This window comes from Hyposmocoma kahamanoa, unplaced genomic scaffold (assembly GCF_003589595.1).
Source record: "Hyposmocoma kahamanoa isolate Upper Pololo Valley unplaced genomic scaffold, ASM358959v1 120, whole genome shotgun sequence".
NCBI classification, from domain to species: Eukaryota; Metazoa; Arthropoda; class Insecta; order Lepidoptera; family Cosmopterigidae; genus Hyposmocoma; species Hyposmocoma kahamanoa.
Window position 1 is genome coordinate 981,237 of NW_020653415.1, and position 19,580 is coordinate 1,000,816.

The window sequence follows — 19,580 nt, forward strand, 5'->3', positions numbered from 1 at the left end:
ACAAACCGACGTTTCGGGCCCTTTACAGGTCCCATGGTCACTATTGTCTTTGCTTATTTATGTAAATAACCTGTGTTTTAATTTAACTCAGTTTTTATTTGGTTTTGTAATTGTTCATTTGTTTCTTACATGTGAATGTTTTGATTATGTTTTTAATATATTTTTTTTCTGTTTTTTTTTGTTGCGTGGCGTCATTTGTGGTAGTCAAATAAATATATATTATTTTTTATAATATCTTTTTTTTTATCGTGTTCTTAGGTTTTCGCGATAATTACACATAGGAAATGAAACTATTTTTCCGGATTTTTCCGGAAAAATAGTTTCATTTCCTATCTTTTTTTGTTATGATTATGATATAATAAGTGCGCATTTGTGTTCCATCTCACGATGAAAAATGACGATGAGGTCGACAATGGAGCATGCACTCCAAAATAATGCCTATTCGCCTTGAAAATGCCTAAGTTGTAGCGTTCAGGGAATATAGAAGAATGTCGCATCAATATTAGTTACAGCGGCGTAATTTAGACAAAGTGAAGATAAAACGAATGTGAAGTAGCAGTGCGGAAATACCTAAGGTCTAAGGCTGTCCACCGTTTGTGAAGGCGAGATATTTTAATACGAGCCTAGATTTTAGGAGGGGAAGTGTGGGGGGGTCACACCACCCGCCCCGCAATAAAATAAGAACAGGCGGAGAAAGTTTGACACAGATTCGTCATCGACAAGCGCTTGATGGCGACTGACGGGGCGGCGGCGCAGTGTGACGTTAGATCGCTGAGCAATTTGCAAATTTTAAGATATATGCGAATTTAATAACTAAAAGGACTTCAGTTGAACACCTTAATTTAGCAGGTTCTCTCTAGTACTTAAAGACAAATATCTCCATATAAAAATTATGTAGGTAAAAAGTTAGATATTTTATTCATAAATAATTCGTTTTAGAGCTTACTTTAGCCTGTTTACAGGATCTCGGATAAAGTACATCCTAACATGTAACCCATTAGCACACTCGAGGCATAACATCCTTAGAGGTATGGTGCATTTTTTTTAAGATCATTATTTAATAGTAAATACCTAAACCAGTTGACCTAGCAAAACAGTTTTTTCTGCTTCTCCTCCGGAGCCTTAAATGGATTTACTTGATATCACCGGAGAATCTCGCAACTCATGTATAACAGCGTACAGCAACGTAGAGGCAAAACGGAGAAAGTAGCGCCACGGAGAGACGCACATTGCAGTCCACGGCTCGTTGGCTGACATTCTCATGACATTGTTTACTATAGATAAAAATGTCGTGTACCATTATAAACCATAAAATAAGATTAGCAACACAGTAATGGTTTCACCTTGAAGTGCATTGTACAAGTGTTATCACACCTGCATTACCTACGTGCCTGAATATATTAGAATAAGTATGTGCTTCTTTCATTAATTCAACTGAAGTACAAATAAGTTTTATTTTCTCATTCTTGTCAATAATTTTTCGTAGATAATTATGCACGAAGAACTCAACTGAAGCAAAATCGGTTATATTTTCTCATTTCGGACAATATTTTTCGTAGATAATGGATATACGAAGTACATTGTATTAGGGTTACCATATTACTATTACGTTCGTGCTTATACAATGTGTAGAACAGATGCGTGTTTCTTTACATCAACTCAACTGAAGTACAAATCTGTTTTATTTTCTCATTTTGGACAAAATTTTTCGTGGATAATTATGCACGAAGTGCTTTGTATAAGGGTTACTACACTAGTATTACTATTCGTGCCTATACAAAATGTAGAATAGGAGGATTCCTTTTGTCATCAGCTCAATTAAAATACAAATCTGTTTTATTTTCTCATTTTCGACAATATTTTTCGTAGATAATGATGCACGTGGATAAGGTCCGGGTTTGTTGTAATCTCCGCCATGACGTAGTTGTAAGCAACTCCCAGAGTCCATTCTACGTTATAATTGTCAATTGTGTCGTATAACTGAAAATAACAATGTTTGCATTTTTCTTTCATGAAACAATTACTTTCTCGTCAACTGTTCGTGAATTATGTCCTTAGACATGCGACCTGACAGTCGCCCATTTTAAGGCTGATTTTTTTTAGATACCGAGTGACGGGACGAATAAGTCGTGGTAGTAAACGACACGCCTGTCCATAACAGTTGCAGTGCCACTCAGAGCTTTAAATCATAAAGATCTGATGGACGCTGCCACTGCGTACGTCACCCTGGGACATAAGTTGATAAGTCCCATGTGCCTGTAATTACATAAACGCAGTAATGTGTACATTATCGCTTGGCGGCAGAAGTAGATAAGATGGCAGTAATCTGGACGAACTCTTGCACAAGGAGATCTACTGCTACGACAACTAAGCAAGTTTTTCGTATTTGCAAAAATGACTTTGTCTAAGTACGAGTACAAGCAAGAAATTAAATCGAACTTATCGAATTGTATTGAGAAATGCCCCATTACTTAGAGGTGAACACCGCACGCACAATAATCTGTTTATTTATTTTTACATAATGTTAACATTCTATTAAAAAATACTTATTAAATAATACTTAGTAAGAGAGAAAAGAGAATCTATTTTTTTAAATAGATAACTATTAGTGCCATACAAGTCGTTTAAGTAAGTTCACAGACAGTAGCCAAATCTGCTGAATTGTAATATTGCATGTAAAGTATACATCCGAGAGAGGGGACAGTGCAATCTGAGATTAGTATGATGTTTTGGAATGCAAAATAACTTCCTATTATGATTTCTCTGTGGTCGAGTTGGAGCGCTGAACTAAAATTTACTTAATCTGGACAATTAAAAACCCCAGTCACTAATTTCTTTAAAAAAAAAAACGAAGTCGTGCATTTTGCGTCTTGTGTTCAAGCGTAGTAAACAATTAGTTTTGTAAATAGGAAAAATTTACTGAGCTCTCCATTTTTGCTTAAGGTATGGGAAAGTTGTACGAGGTGATCCTTGGAGGTAAGATGATCCTTTTCAATTGTAGCGAAACTAGTAACGTCATTTAGATATTTTCTTCAGTAAAAGTAGCCCTCAATGTGCCCTCTCATCAGTCAATTAGTAATAGCGATATGAGTGACGACTTCATTTTTGTGGGAAAAAACAAAAATTGTGTGAGTTTGATCTAAGGTAAAGTTGATTAAAAGCTTAGACAACTTCCATTCTAAAAAATCAATTGCTAAGATTTTTGTGTTGGTGGCTTTGTATAATGCTCTATTTACTTTTTTTAATGGCGTGCTAACAGTAGACAACAAACAGGTTATTATTGTTAATGGACCATATTTAATTTATATGTTTTTCTGAGTACTGAAACCTCTTAAATAAATAGCTTGCAATACGAATAAAATAGTAGAAGACTGGATTTCGTTTACATGATCGATCTCGATTAATAACAAATATAAATGCTTTTTCTTGTTTTAGACCAGGCCGCGTAATTGTAAAAGCCATTCGTGGTGGGTGGTCGGAAGGCTATGATCTAAAGAACTAGAGGCGTAAAAGTAGGACGCCACATAAATCGTCAAGTAAATAGTTAGCAGTAGATACGCGTTATGTCATTAAAAAGACGGGCTAAAGGTGAAAATAAAGGGTCGTCAGTTCAATTAAATATTTAGGTGAAAAAAAAAACTGTTTTCATCAGATGTGTTAAACAGGAAATCGAACTCGTAAAGTACATTAAAGAAATGGACACGAGTATGGATATCAACTTGCCATAAATAATAATATCGGCCACCCTTAGATACTTGTAAGATATAAATTAATTAGGATTATTTGTTCTCGAAGTTCCGTAACTGTTGTTTCATATACCTAGATTACATAAGTGAGGACTTTGTTAAGTCTAAAAAGTTGTTGTTTTCATTTGTTTCTACCAAAACCTAGAAATTTTCCTAAATAGAGGCAAGGTGATCCCCTGGATCATCTTGCCCATACCCTTAGGATGGACACCCCGGTGTCCAAGACGAACCTTTCGTAGGGTTTTAAAAATATTCAATTATAATAATGAAAGATCAAAAAATAAAACGTTTTTAGTAAGACAACATGTAATAGATAAATTTTCTATCATTTAACGCTTTTACCCCTGCTTTAAGCTGAATATCTTTTAAACTACCACCATTCTCCCTTAAGGGGATCATCTGGTACACCTTTCCCCTACGCATTGAATTGCTCGATTTTTTGACGATCGACACTATATCGATTGTCTCGACTCTTGTCGATCGTCAAAAATCGAGCAATTTGTAGGCACCTTTAGTCGAAGTCAAAGTGCGTTTTATAAATGTCAGTGATTATTAAATTCAAGATTTTTTAAACAAACGACTTTCAAGTCGTATGTCAGAACGGAAAAGTAAATAAGCTAGAATCACTTACATGAATTATACTATTTTTGTCAATCCCGTATCCATATTGCAACAATGTTACTATAAAAATGGCGTCGAAACATCGCCATGGATTTTGCTTATCGTGTGTAGCGCATCCACCAGTTGGACTTACAGCATGTGCCAACAGATTTTGAATTGTTACATGGCCGTTTTTGTCACGAGCTGTAATATTAGCATTTTAAGTCTTAGTTTTCTTATAAATAATGTTTAAGAAAACTGATGAAGGAAAACTTCGTAAGGAAAGTCATGTATACATGCTGCAAAGCATTTAAATGATATGTGTTAGGTTCCCTATCCGCATTGGGTCCATCTGGGTCTTTTTTATAATATTAAGTGACAGGACGAACTAATCGTGGGCCAGTTGGTAAGCGATACGCCTGTCCGTAACAGTTGCATTGCCACTCAGAACTTTACATTGCAAAGATGAGTGTAGTGTGCAATTCTGCGCATGACTTTAACAAGAATGAAGCAAACGAGGGTTCTGCTTGTAACCACCGCCTAGTGATAAATGAGAATCAGTCTTTTAAGGCTTAAAAAGCCTCGACTAATTTTCAACGCCTCACGACTAGTCTAGTTTTTTAACCCTGAAGACTAATTCGAGTCGAAGTCTTTTAACCCTAGGAAGCTTAAAAGACTTATAGGACTAAAATGATTAAAAAGACTAAAACGACTGGCGCTTTATAGCCTCGGGAGTCGCGAGTCATGACCCGTGTGGCGTGATTTTATTTCTACCCTCAAGGTATTTATTTTACGATTTTTATTAGAAGTAAATAAACGTGATTATTGACTACATACTACTTACGTCATTTTTATTTATGAACTACGGGTTTAATAAGACATAAAATAGATATAAGTCCCTTGCAAACAACTCGAGTCGTTTAAGTCTTTCAAGTCGTTTAAGTCTTTTAGTATAACGACTGAGCCTTATTAATAAAAACCCGAATCCCCAGTCTTAATTTTAGAGCCGAGTCCTGTAAAATGGAGTCGAGTTGTTATAAAACGCCTTAAAAGACTGAGTCTCTTTCATCACTACCACCGCGGTCTGCGCCCGCATCCGTTCTGAGTGGCCGGACTGGTAAAAAAAAATTTGGAATTGTTATCCGGCCGGTTAGTTAATACAAATTGAACTTTGCTGAAATATAAATTTGCAAACATGCGCTTTTATTTAACTTAAATTGAAATTGAATAAAAAATGTACAACTTTCCTAAAAGTTCGTAAAACTACCGCTAGCTAGCGCTACCGAAGTTATATTTCACCGTTTTGAATTAAGGTGCCTGCAGATTTACTCGAATTTTTTTGACGATCAGCACGTACGATGTGTAAGCAACAGACGATTTTTGTCGAACTAAATTAGGGGTAGTAGCCCATAAATTTGACAATTTGACCTTCTATTTTGTGTTTATCGATCACTAATAAGTGACAGTAAGGATCGTCGAAATTCGAGCAAATCTGTAGACACCTTTAGATATCCTGTCAAAACCAATATCTTACGAATAAGTCCTTCGTCGTTAGCAAATTGATAATAATATCCCATAGCTGCGATTTTCCTTAGTCCTTTTAGTTGCAAGACGTTTCCCATTGTCGCTTTGATGTACGCCGTCACGAACTTCCGGCATCGTAAATATACTTCTTTTATAGAGTAACCCTCGCGAGAAACACCACTGATGCAAAAATTAAGATTAATTTATAGGTTCCACTTATAACGTGTAGTTTTATTTCAAAATAAATAAAAGCTGGGAGGTATAGGGGTTGAGTATGTCCAGGAGTACATTTATCTTGGCCAAATAGTATCTCTAGTACGGACTGATGAAAGGAAAATTACCACTATCCCTCAAAAGAAAGCTCATGGACGTGCGCATTCTTCCCGTTCTTACTTACAGTGCTCAATTTTGGTTTTTGACGAAATGTCAGAAGTTCACATTAGGGGTGTGTCAGCGAAGCATGGAGCGTAGTATCTTGAAAGTAAAACTGGCAGACCGCGTGTGAAACAGCATACTGCGCTCCAAAACACAAATCGTTGACGTTGGACATAAAGCCGCGAGCTTAAAACGGAACTGGGCTGGACACGACTGCCGCATGTAAACGAGCTGTGGACAAAGACCGTCGTGGAGTTTGTACCCGTCAAACGCGAGACGAAGCCGAGGAAGACCCAGAATAAGATAGCGTGAACAATTGGATGCGTTTATGAGGTCTTGGCCTGTAACGGCGTTAAATCGGGAAAGGTGGAAACAGAGGAGGCCTTTGCCCTTCAGTGGGACAGTAATGGTTGAAAAATTAAAATGAAAAACGACAAATGACGACAGTGGTCAGTCGAGAGAGTAGCCAATTCTATCGAGATAGATAAGATTTTTTTCGTGAATTCAGCGATGTGTGGAATCCTGAATAACCTCGCAGACGTGTCAAGGCCGTCCAGTACTTGATTACAAAATTCTTACACCATAAATGTGGTCAACTAAGATGGACGCCATGCTAAATTTCAAGTCCATAGAAGAATGCATGTTTCAAAGAAAAGCAGCCATACCATACAAATGGACACCGAAGTCCCGTACCCGAGGGTTCCTGTACTCGTATAGTTATAGTTTTCCATGCCGATAATTTGCCAGAATATTAAAACGTCGGAAATTTCACAGTTCATGCATTGTCGTCTACAAAAATTACCTGATTTCTACTTTTTCACCGAAAAAATTCTCTTCAAATTTTGTCAGTACAGGGTCTGCACAGACAGAAATGAATTTTTTTGTCTTGATATTACCAGCTTCTAGCTGAAGTGTTCCAAGGCGAGCTGCGCTAATACCCTGCCCGAGGTAGCTGAAATTGGTTTAATATGTGTATATGTCTACATATCTACAGTTTATAGACTCAAATCAAATTCTGTTTTTCAAAATGAAAATCATTTCTTTGTATGAAATTTCATTTATGTGAAACAAAAAAAAATCAGGTAGTACTTCAGGGCTTTCAGAATGACTGATAAGTACCTACCGTGTATATCCTTTATGTCGTAAGTAAGGAAATGTAAATCTTACCTACGAGAGAAAAGTGTACGATTGGTGACGGCAGGTCTCACATAAACGTCTTTTGATAAATAATTAGAAATCTCACCAGGATGCAACACAAACGTCACCTGGGCTGAGGCTCCGCCCATTTCTAGTGATGACATTGGATTTGTTTGTTCAAGAGTATCTGCAATTATAATAATCGTTTAAATATGTAGGCTTCCTTTTCACAAAGACGGACAAATGAGTTACTTAATTTCTTGTGTATTGAAATTTAATGTACCGGTTAACAAGTTGACAGTATACCACATGTTGATACCTTCGTCTTTTCCTTGTAATATATTGACGCTATTGTCGTTTATCTTATAGCCTAGACTGAAAAAAAAACATTATTTTATTAACAATTACAATTGCATTTCAAAAAAGATTTGCAGTTAAACGCGTTGCTGCATATGACTTCTGTGAAGTGTAAAGATGCCTAAGATTTGCTCGATTTTTTGATGATCGACACGTGTGATAAAAAAATATGACTAGGTAGTTCAATACGCGTGTTCTGATAAAATCGAGTAAATGTGTAAGTAACAGATCATCGACATCGCATTTTTTGTCGAACAACTCGTACGATCAGACGTAATCGAAGAAAGTAAATGTGTGAGCAACTTATGGTCGTCAGCTCTTTTTTTAGACGTGAAACTGTGAATTTGGTATAGGAACCGTCAAATTTGTTCGATTTTAACCCTGATATTTATCGATAGTTAACAGGCGACAGTAACGATCGATAAAATCGAGGCAAGCTGTTAGTTGACTGATCTTATTGATCGTTTGATGAAACAGAGCAAGCATATTGAGCGCCAATAGTAATCGCCAAAATCGAGCTGTCTGATCATTCAGAGAGATCAATTTGGTCGAGCGACAATAACGATCGTCGTTTCTTACTCATTTACTCGATTTTATCTGATCACATGTGTTGGTCGGCGAAAAATACGATGTCGATCATGTGTTACTTACACATTTACTCATTTTGTTTGATCATACGCGTCGATCGTTAAAAATCGAGCAAATCTGTACGCATCTTAGTGCAGACTCACTTAGCTATAGCAACACGAATTTGCATTAATAGGTTTGCTGATACAGCTTCAGGCAATGCTCTTAAACCAGCCGTCGCACGAACAATTAAAGGTGTTTTCGCTCTCATATGCTTCGGCACAAAGGAATCTGCTTTTTGTATCAATTCGATAATAGACTCCGCGCCTTTCTTTGGATTGCTGGCGTAAGATGAAAGTCCAGGTTTTCTGGCAACATATAGCTCATCCTCGAATCGTAATTTTCGGACCGAATCTGGAAAAATATTACTAATATAGGTTCTGAGCTCTAACAATTGTAACAGTTTTTTTAAAGATTTTAGACAAGCCTATCATTTCAAAGATGTTTTATTGTAAAACATACGTACACGGATGTGATAAATATTATTATATTATATTCAATTTGTACTTCTTTGACATTAACAGCATTATTCTAATAGTTCCCATACATTTTGTTTTGAAGGGACGACATTATATCCATAAAAACTTCGATTTTTTGAAATTTGTTTGAAGTGTAGTGTTTTTATTTCCCATTTTCTTAACTAACTTTTTTTTAGTGACTTAATTATAGGATTGTTAATGTATTCAAAATTGCAATAACTAAGTATTGCATGTTTTTATTTTTATCGCCTTTCATTTAAGACTGTGACAGTTTTTAGGTCCTGGGACCTGTGCCTAAACATCTCAGTCACTTCTACTTTGCAAAACTATGGAATGTGTAACTAACAACCGTCTCCTGAGGAGATCATTGTCTTCAAAGTACGGCACTTTGAAGACAATGATCTTCTCAGTGATCGCCAATACGAATTCCGACGAGGTGCTATCCACACGGGATCTTATTGTGTATGCCTCTCAGTTCTGGAACGAGGCCATAAAAGGGCAAGGCGAAACCCTTGCAGTATCTTTGGACATTTCTAAAGCCTTTGACAGGGTCTGCTATGCAAGTCTTTTAAGCAAACTTTTCTCTTATGGGTTTCCCACTAACTCTTGCAATTGGATCATGGTCGGCGCATGTGCGATTCGAGTAGTCTTAGAACGTTGAGCGTTACATGCAGCGTTCCTCAGGGTTCCATACTGACCGCAACTCTCTTTCTTCTACATATCAATAATTTGTTAATTCCAGTTACCTCCGGGTATGATGGTGACAGCAAAGTTGTCGATAGATATACTTGACCAATGCAAAGATCAGTGGAGAAGAAATCCAGTCTTGTCGAGAGTCCATGGTTAGTTGTTTGGATTTGACACTTAAGGCAGTCTCCGATTGGGGAGATACTGCTCTTTTCTTTTATCTTGAATTTAATGTGTCTATTCTCCACAAAACGCTACTTGGAAAAGTTTGGCAGGTATATTGAGTTTATAAACAAAAAATTCAGCAAGGAAGCTTGGCATTCCAGGGCATTTCACACCGTGACAGTGGCTGTAGCTGTACCTAGTACAAGTCCAGTCGTGTATGACGTACTGCTGCCACCTTTGGGATGGCGCTGCTAAATACTAATTGACCATCTTGGGTTCAGTTGAAAAGCGTGCCGAGAGGCGTGACTCGGATGTGCAAGAAGCGAAGCTGCAAAACCTTGAACATGCTGTAAAGTTACTTTCTTATAGATATTCTACAGGATGGATCACCCTGAGTGTGCGATGAAATTGCTCGATTTAATTGCGTTTCGCTGTCCATCACCCGAGGACTATACGTAGGCTGTGGTGTGTGGCCATCCCTAAGTTGTGAGTGTTTCAAGAACTTATATGAATTTATATTTATATATTTATATGACGAACGACTTTGTAGTGGAATCCCCAGTCTGGAGACTACTCCCTGAACGTCGTAACTTGGGCAAGGGATTTTTAAGGCATTGTTGTGTCGGTCTCATTTGAGGCACTTACCTCGTTTAAGTCTGCTTCTAGGCAGAGAAAATTTGTAAGCATGTACCCTGGAACCGGTGGAGCCGGCGTCTATCACTACCACATAATATGTACCAGAATATAGGTGAGGTGAATTAATTGACGTTATACCTGGAATTCAACAGGAAACATGTGTTGTCAGCAACTTGACTTGTTTGGTACAGTCAGATGCGTGGAAAATATACATAATTGTTCCTTGTTGTAGAAAACATATACTTCCTAACAAAATATAGAGTCCTTAAGTTTTTGCTATTGGATTGCCATTAACGGAAATATTATATTTGTTTTTCAAACAAACCATGTTACTGGTACTTTGCAGGATCTATATCGACGTCTGACATCCGTCCAAAACAAATACTGTAAAATAAGTAATACTCGACAATATCAAAAGACGCATGATGCTAATATACCTTCATATGTGATCATTATCTTTTGATATGGCCGAGTGTTACTTATTTGACTGTAATTGTTTGGGACGGATATCGATGTCGGACGGGGAATGAAAGTAGACACTTTGTAAAGTATTGGAAAACTTTAGTGGTTTGAAAAAGAAATATATATGATTATAGATATGAAGAAATAATTACGTTTATACGATAAAATAAACATTGTGTATTTCGAGAAAAATTGATCCTTATTCGCTTGATTTATTGATTTAGTATGTTACGCGATAGCTCCGGTATTTGTGGACCGGAAAAGAGGGTACCTCCATAGTGGTCCCATTCAATTTTGAAGAAAATCATTCACCGCTAAGGGTGGCTGTTCACGCATGAAGCACTTTCCGGTACCAGATTTCAATAAAACTTGGTAATTATATGCACTTCCACGTACTTTAGAGGTCGGTTTTTTTAGTACTCTGTACTGAGATTATTAAATTGTATTTTATAAAGTGGCTTTCCATGATATCATTAATAAATATTGTACTTACTAACCTACTAATATAAAAGGGAACAATTTCACTATTGACATTTTTCACCAAGTACTTTAGTGCCAAATCACTATTACCATTGGGTATTTTGTTATAAAATTAAACTTAGTCAGTCCAATCCATCGGACAATGATTACTAAAACAAAGTACCACGAAAGTGTATTCAATATCCCACTTCATGTTTTACGTCTCGTAGGTAGTACACCAACGATTTGTAACAAATCATGCAAATACATAATATGGAAATTGAATTCAGCCATTGCTACCTTTGTTTCGATTTAATACTATCGATTTCACACCTTATTTTAGTAAGACGTAGTTTCAAGCTATTAGTTGGTGTCTAAGTAAGGGATATTCAATAGTTTTACTTACGTGGTATTTCGTTTTTGTAATTGTGGCTGGTTCTATAGAATACAGGCTTCATGTTTTGTTTTAAAGCGGAAAATATAATGATTATAGTGTTTTAGAGCAAATATATTTGGTGAAAAATGACAATAGTGAAGTTGTTGCCTTTCATACTTGCAGGTTAGCAAACAAATTTTTAAACATTCTCTGTACCAATCCCAGATCAGAACCAATATAGAAAACTTCCCAAATTGGTCCTACCGGAAATCGAACTTACGACGTTCAACGCCCACAATGCAAACCGCTAGGCTACCGAGGTCGTCATATAAATATTTATTAGTAATGTCAAACGAACCCACTTCTTGATAATAAAATTCAATGACTACCAGTGTTGTGATCTGTATATATGTATGTATGTTCTTGTAGAGGTTTGTCATTTCTTGCATATTAGGAACTGTTTCCGGTAATTTCATAGGTGTGTGTTAATGTATCGACACAAACTATTTTCGACTCAATTTTATGTTTCTTCGTTGTAAAACGCACATAAGAAATTTTGAATACTAACAGTTTATACAACCTCAAATGGCTTTGGTTGATTCCGCATAAATTTGATGATTTGAAATTGTTGAAAAAATATTCAGCGAAATTGAGGCTATATACTGATTAGTATACAGTGTCAAAACACGATTTCTAAAAATTTTCGCGGTAGAAAAAAATACAAACTTGATTTAAAATTGATTGTGACATGTGTCTTGTTTCGTTAAAGCATTTTGGTAACAGCGGGACACGAAACTTAAATCAGGACTGTCCCGTTTTGAGCGAAACGTATGGTCACGTTAGGTTATGTAAAAAAAAAAGCAACATTCAGACAAATCTGCTCAGGTTTAAGAGTGGAAAGTAAAATTATATTTAATGCTGTACGAGCTGCTTGTCTCGTACAGTAATATGTCAGAATATGTCAGGTGATATCAGCGAGATGATGCAGGGAGATGTCAAAGATGCTGTAGAAATAATACTCGACCGATACCACGGAGTAACTTTATTGTACTGAAAATTATAATTTATACATATTGCACGTGCACAATGTAGGGTGCGACGTTGCATATTGTCAGTTGCACAATAATGTACGTTGACCCGTACATACTCCCGACACACAAGGAAGAAATAAAGTAAAAATGTCATTAAAAATTGTAAATATGCAAAATATAAATCCTATAAATTAACAATGTAAAATTTTTAAATATTTCAACTTAAAATATAAAAACTGTTCTTAAATATTTCACTTACATGTCACTATAAATTGTCAACTTAAAAATTTAATATAAAAACAAATTAAGAGCAACAAAAATATTAATTAACTAGGTTTGTAGAATTATTTAAATCGAAGTGAATTTTCTTCGGCATCGTTGGCGAGGTACCGGTGTCCACACTCGCCATGGAACCTCTCAATGCGCTAGTCATTCTTCCGGACGGCAACATAGAGCGTGGCGCAGTGACTATTACGTCAGTGAGTGACGTCTCATCCATCGCAGAGAGATGGGTAGAACTATGTTGCGCGGGCGCTCTTTCTTGCAGGTTGCATCGCTTAGATTTTATGTAGCATCCTAAGATCCCAAGTAATGATAATACTAATCCAATGATGCTTGTGTAGATAATAATGTAGTGCGTGTTATTGCTGTTGGTAAACTGTTCTAGTTGTTGTTGCTTCATGATGTCAATCTTCTGTTGGATTTCTTCAAATGTTTTTTCATGGTTTTCAGGAACAAAATTGTCAGGTAATGATATATTCATGATTTCGTTCAATGATAACTGAGTGTCTTGCATGTCAAGGGCAACAGTGGGACGTATATTTACTTGATTGATATAATCATGCTGAGAATATATCAAAAACTTATCTCCTTTAATCACACATCCCGGTTCCGGGCTTAATAGTCCATTGCCTCGTAATTGTTTAGTTGTTATTTCCGACGAACATATGATTCGAACGCGGCATTCGATGCAACATGAGTATAGCCATGTGTCGCGTGCGTGCAATTTGATCCACCTATCAGCACATTTGTTTGCGACAGGTGTGCAATATGGTTTATTTTCATTATTTATTTGCATTTGTAAGTCGCACAGGGATTGCCCCATGGTCATTGAATATATGGGCTGATTCACCGGGCAAAACATCTGTTGATCAGTGTGATGGATGCAGTGTTGCATGTCATTTTCTGTCATAGGTATTAGCGTATCTTTTTTAACATTCACCGCTAAATATTTTGTTGCGGTGGTTGTATAAACAACGCTTCCCTGTTTTCTTTGAGGCATGTCAATAATCTTGTTTAACTCGAAGGAATCGCGGTTTAAAAGAGGTATATTTATTTCGATGATCAGTAAGTTTCTAGTCACTCTTGCTTTCACGTGCAGGAGACCATATAAATCTCGTATATTGTCAGTTGGCAAGACTAGGTCACTTTGCAATTGTGCTGATATGGTGTTTAACTCTTGTTGTAGTTGCTCTGGTTCCAACATATGAATATTCAGACGACTATGGTAAATGTCAGTAACCATTTCTAATAATGAATCTTGAATTCGGCGAATGTTAGTCAATATAACATTAACTGATATCAATGATGACATAATATGAAATGCTTGTAAAGTATTTTGGTTCGCCTTTTGTATTCCATTCATTTCGGAAGTTATAACTTTCAGATGCTTGTAGATATAATCGAATTGGGTGTTCATTAACTGTTCGTTTCGTTTGAGTATGTTGTTCTGAGCTTCGACTAACGAAGTTTGATTTTTGAACAGAGTGAGTAAATGATCTTCTCTCCGACGTACAGTTTCAATGTCTTTTTCATATTTTTGAGCAAAATTGTCATCCAATACTCCAAATAAAGCGTTTGCTAAATTTCCAACTCCATTGAAGAATCCTCTCTTTTTTCTACGTGAAAGATGTTCATAGTTTGTCAATAATTCATTATAGTGACGTATTTCGCTGAGTTCATGATTGAATTGCGCAATTACAGGTGAACACGAGCTGTCATGATTGCAGTTTGCGGTCACTGTTTTAATATAGTTTTTCACTGCTGTCATGCTTTCCCAATATGTACTCATATTATAATACACAACCATCTTCCAGTGATCCTGGATAATACGGGTATCTGCAATCTTGTCAAAATACAGGGTGTTGTTATTGTCAAGACTCTTTATGGTTGTCATTCTTCCTTGTATAGGAGTAAAAAATGTCAGTAAAATTGTCATTGTCATGAGAAGTAAGTTGCACATGCGATTGTTCTTCTTTATACATCTGGTGGAGGCTGGTTGTGGTTTGTCAATGTCTGATTGAGTATTGACCGGCAGTGGTACAAGTTTAATAATTGGCCGTTTAAGATGACCGCCTTTCGTTTTCAGGGTTACTACCCTAACGTGTCCGTCTGTGCCGGGGTGTACTTCTGTCACTCGTCCTAACGCCCATTTTGTTGGTGGCATATTTTCTTCTTTTATAAGAACAATGTCATTAATCTTCAAATTGCACTTTGGATAATTCCATTTGTATCTTTTTTGAAGATGTTGCAGATAATCTGATGACCATTTCTTCCAAAAGTCGCGATTCATTCTTTCTATCAGTTGCCATCTTGTTTTTATGCACTTGTCATTTATGTCTGTCATGGGAGGTGACAATAGTGGACCTCCAACCAGGAAATGCCCTGGGGTTAAGTAATCGTCTTCTGGATTCTCTGTTAACGCATACAGCGGCCTGGAATTGAGGCATGCTTCAATTTGAGTCAGTAACGTAGAAAATTCCTCGTATGTCAGCTTTTGTTCACCTAATACACGTTTCAGATGATGTTTAGTGCTCTTGACTGCTGCTTCCCAGAGACCACCAGCACTAGGCCATACTGGAGCATTTAAGTGCCAAGTAACACCCATGGTAGATATGTCAGCCAGGAATTCTTTAGTGATAGTTTGTAGAACCTCTTTGTATTCTATCTTTAAAGCTCGTGATGCACCAACGAAATTAGTGCCGTTATCACTATATACGTGCTTTGGTGTACCTCTTCTCGCACACATCCGCTTGAAGGCGGCAAGGAATGCAGGTGTGCTAAGGTCGGATACTAGCTCTAAGTGTATTGCCTTGGTTGCAAAACACACAAAAACTGCGATGTAGCCTCGGGTAGTCTTAATTCCTCGTCCTTTATTTGCTTTCAATTCTACTTGTCCCGTGAAGTCAACTCCGGCGTGTGTGAAAGGCCGGGAGGGCGTCACTCTTGGTTCTGGTAAGTCTGCCATCAGTTGGGACTGGGTACGATGATTAAATCGAGTACATCTGACACAGTTTCTTATGTATTTCTTAACTGTGCGACTTCCTCCTAACACCCAGTAATTTTGCCTCAAACATGTCAAAGTAAGTGTAGGACCACCATGTAGCGTCTTTAAATGAGCTTGATTTATCAATAATTCTGTCAATCTGGAATCCTTGGGTATAATTATAGGATACTTTGTGTTCTCGTTGAGTTTTGAATGACGTAGACGTCCTCCCACCCGCAACAGATTATTTTCATCCAAAAAGGGTTGCAATTGTAGTAAATTACTTTTCGCCATGACAACACCTTTTCTTTTTAATTCCGAAATATACGATCGGAACTCTTTAGTTTGTATCACACGAATTACTATTATCAATGCATTATTTATTTCACTCGCTGTTATGTAATTCGTATTGTCAGGTGCATCGCGGCTAATGCCCTCGGTGTCATGTTGCGGTCTTGACGATTGTAATCGCGACGACACGCGGTGATGCACAATGTTTATGAAACGTGAGATTCGGGCAATCACTCTTACTATATGCATAATCGAGTGATGTTTATGTAATAATTCTTCAATAATGTCAGTAGTTTCGACCATTGTCGCGCATATTTGGGGCTCGTTTTTCATCTCAATCTGAGGCATGTTAATCGTATGAGTGTCATTTTTGGAAATTGGTTTCTTGATCCACGCAGGTCCTTCCCACCAGAGCGTATGTTCTGTCAACTGAGAAGTGGTAAGGCCTCGAGTTGCGCAATCAGCTGCATTGTCATTTGAGCTCACATGTCGCCAGCACGAAACTGGCATAATGTCAAGGATTTCTTTTGTACGGTTAGCAACAAACGCCTTCCAACGAGACGGCTGTCCTTGAAGCCAACCCAGTACGACTAAGGAATCCGTCCATCCGTATATTGGAATGTCAGTGTGTGGAAACGCTTTCAAAACTTTCTGCATTAGTTTTGATAACAGGAGAGCGCCACACATTTCTAATCGTGGTAATGTCAAAGTATTCTTCCGTGGTGCAAGTTTTGTTTTAGAGCAGAATATTCTAACAATTGATTCGTTCATGTCATTTGTGGTTTTTATGTAAATCACTGCTGCGTAAGCTTGTTCGGACGCATCACAGAATCCGTGTATCTCTATTGATGCGTGAATATTACCAATCCATCTTGGGATTTGAAATTTGTCAACATTCTGCAAGTCATCACTGAGTTTGTTCCATTTTTTCAAAATGTCACATGGAACTTCATCATCCCACTCCATTGTCACTAACCAAAGTTTTTGGAATAATAATTTGGCTCTTATTGAGAGTGGAGATAGCCACCCCAATGGGTCAAATATTTTGGAGATTTGTGATAAAAGTGTTCGCTTGGTTGTCTTTGTTTTGTTATTGTCAATTGGACGGAAAGTAAACATGTCAGTGGCGGGGCTCCATTGTAACCCGAGCGCCTTCGTTGAGTTTGCATTTTTAAAATCCATTGTTGTCGGGTTGATTTGATCAGCTGATAGTTCCGACAACAGTTCTGCACAGTTACTTGACCATTTTCTCAAGTTTATTTTCGCACCTTGGAACATTTTTATTAATTGTTGTTGAACTTCTTTTGCATCCGAGAGAGAGTGGTTCCCTCCGAGCAAATCGTCGACATAAAACTGGCGTTGCAACACTTCAGCAGCCAATGGGTATTTCTCTTTGTCATCACTTGCTAATTGTTGCATAGTGCGCATAGCTAAGAACGGCGCAGCTTTCATGCCATATGTAATTGTACATAATTGATATTCTTTCAGCCTGTCTTGTGGATTATCTCTCCATAAGATTTTTTGCAAATGTTGCTGATCTTCTTGTAGAAGTATACACCTATACATTTTTTCACAGTCTGCAGTGTATACGTATTGGTAAATACGCCATCTAAGTAAAAGATCTTGTATGTCTTTCTGTAGTTTTGGGTCACACTCCATGAGATCATTGAGGCTTTTTCCCGTAGATGTTGGCGAGGAAGCATTAAAAACTGCACGAAGTTTAGTAGTGGTAGACTCCTCTCGATATACACCATGATGTGGCAAGTAACACATAGGCTCTTTGCGCTCCTTGCATTCTATCATGTGCCCTAAATCTTCGTATTCGTGCATAAATTTTTGATAGCTGTCACGCAGATGTGGCTTTTTCATTAGACGTGATTCCAACTGTTTAAATTGTGCTGCTGCCCGGGCTTTAGATTGGCCGAGCTCATTTTCAAAATTATTCTTTAAGGGCAGACGGACTTCGTATCTTCCATCTGGTAGACGCCTTGTGTTATTGACGTATAATTCTTCGCAAAACTGCTCTTCTCTAGTCATTGTGATAGAGGCATTCGCTATTTCTTCCACCTCCCAATATGCAGAGATATCTTCAATGTTATTGATCACTACGCTGCATTGAAGCGGTGACTGTACTGGTCCAGACAAAATCCACCCTAATTTTGTCTGTTGAGCGATTGGCTGATTTTCAGATCCTTTGATCAACCCGCTCATTATTATTCGTGAGTAAATGTTTGCACCTAGCAAAATGTCAATTTGTTTTGAAACGTTATAGCTAGGATCGGCGAGCTGTATATGTTCGATATGATTATAATTTTTCTTAAATGTTGAATGAGGTAAATTGTTTATAAGTTTTGTCAATATCATTGCTTCCGCAGTAAAATTATAATTGTCATGAATAGACATGCAGTGCAGTTGTATTTTTCCTTTGCCTTTTTTTCGCCGAATCACCCACTCCTAATATTGCTGTGTTCACATGTTGACGGGGAAGGCCAAGGCGCTGAGCGGCATTTTCAGTTATAAGGGTGGCTTGTGGACCCTGATCTAAAAGTGCTCTCAATTTTATGTATGTATTGTCTATAGCACGTACTTGAATCTGCACGGTAGCCAATAAAATTTCGTCATTTTTATTTGTCACGTTGTTTGCCATGCGCTGATGTTGAGGTTTTGGTGGCGAAGTCCATCCGTTCGTTTTTGTGTCATGCATCGCATCATGCAGCAAAGTATTGTGCAATCCATTGCACGTTTTGCATCGCTTATTTGATCGACATACATTCCGCTCGTGGAAGTATAAACAATTTTTACATATTTGATTTTTGGTTATTACTTGCAGTTTAGCGTCAGAAGCTAAATTTTCAAATTTATGGCATTGATATAACATATGATCATTGCTGTTGCATAAAATACAGCGTGGCTTGGCTGTAGTTGTATTCATAGCCTTCATATAATATGACGATCTATTGCCATTGTATGTCAGTTTTTCTTTCGCGTTATGTGGCGTTGATAGCTTCGGCGACAACCAGTCATCTCTTTCTTTTTTCTGTATGGGCTCAAGTGCTATAAATTTGGTTTCTAAAAATGAAGTAAATTCCTCCAATTCGGGAAGATCACGGGGCGCCTTCCGCGACTCTTTGTATTCACTTCTCGTTACAGGATCCAATTTCTTCAGCAAGAGATGAACAATAAGGGGATCCCATGAAGCAGTATCCACGCCCAAATTGTGGATAGCATGGATACACTCCACGGTAGTGTCATGCAGGCGCTTAAGCTCAGATGATGATTGTTTGTCGACGTTGCGTTGGTTAAGAAATACTTCTACGTGTTTCGTAAATAGTAATTGAATATTATTATAGCGATGGTATAATA

The 19,580-nt window shown here is 37.4% G+C and overlaps 1 protein-coding gene across 1 annotated transcript; it reads right to left on the reverse strand.

The window, feature by feature from the left end:
- Positions 1 to 1,796: 1,796 nt before the first annotated feature.
- LOC113240104 (ectonucleoside triphosphate diphosphohydrolase 5-like) lies at positions 1,797 to 11,329 on the reverse strand. Its single transcript, XM_026477324.1, has 9 exons — positions 11,293 to 11,329; positions 10,343 to 10,471; positions 8,471 to 8,720; positions 7,666 to 7,757; positions 7,413 to 7,569; positions 7,048 to 7,197; positions 5,881 to 6,050; positions 4,378 to 4,550; positions 1,797 to 1,980 (listed from the first exon to the last, which is right to left on the reverse strand). Exons 1-9 carry the CDS (start codon positions 11,327 to 11,329, stop codon positions 1,837 to 1,839), a joined length of 1,302 nt encoding a protein of 433 aa, XP_026333109.1. The 3' UTR covers positions 1,797 to 1,836.
- Between the last annotated feature and the right edge of the window lie 8,251 nt (positions 11,330 to 19,580).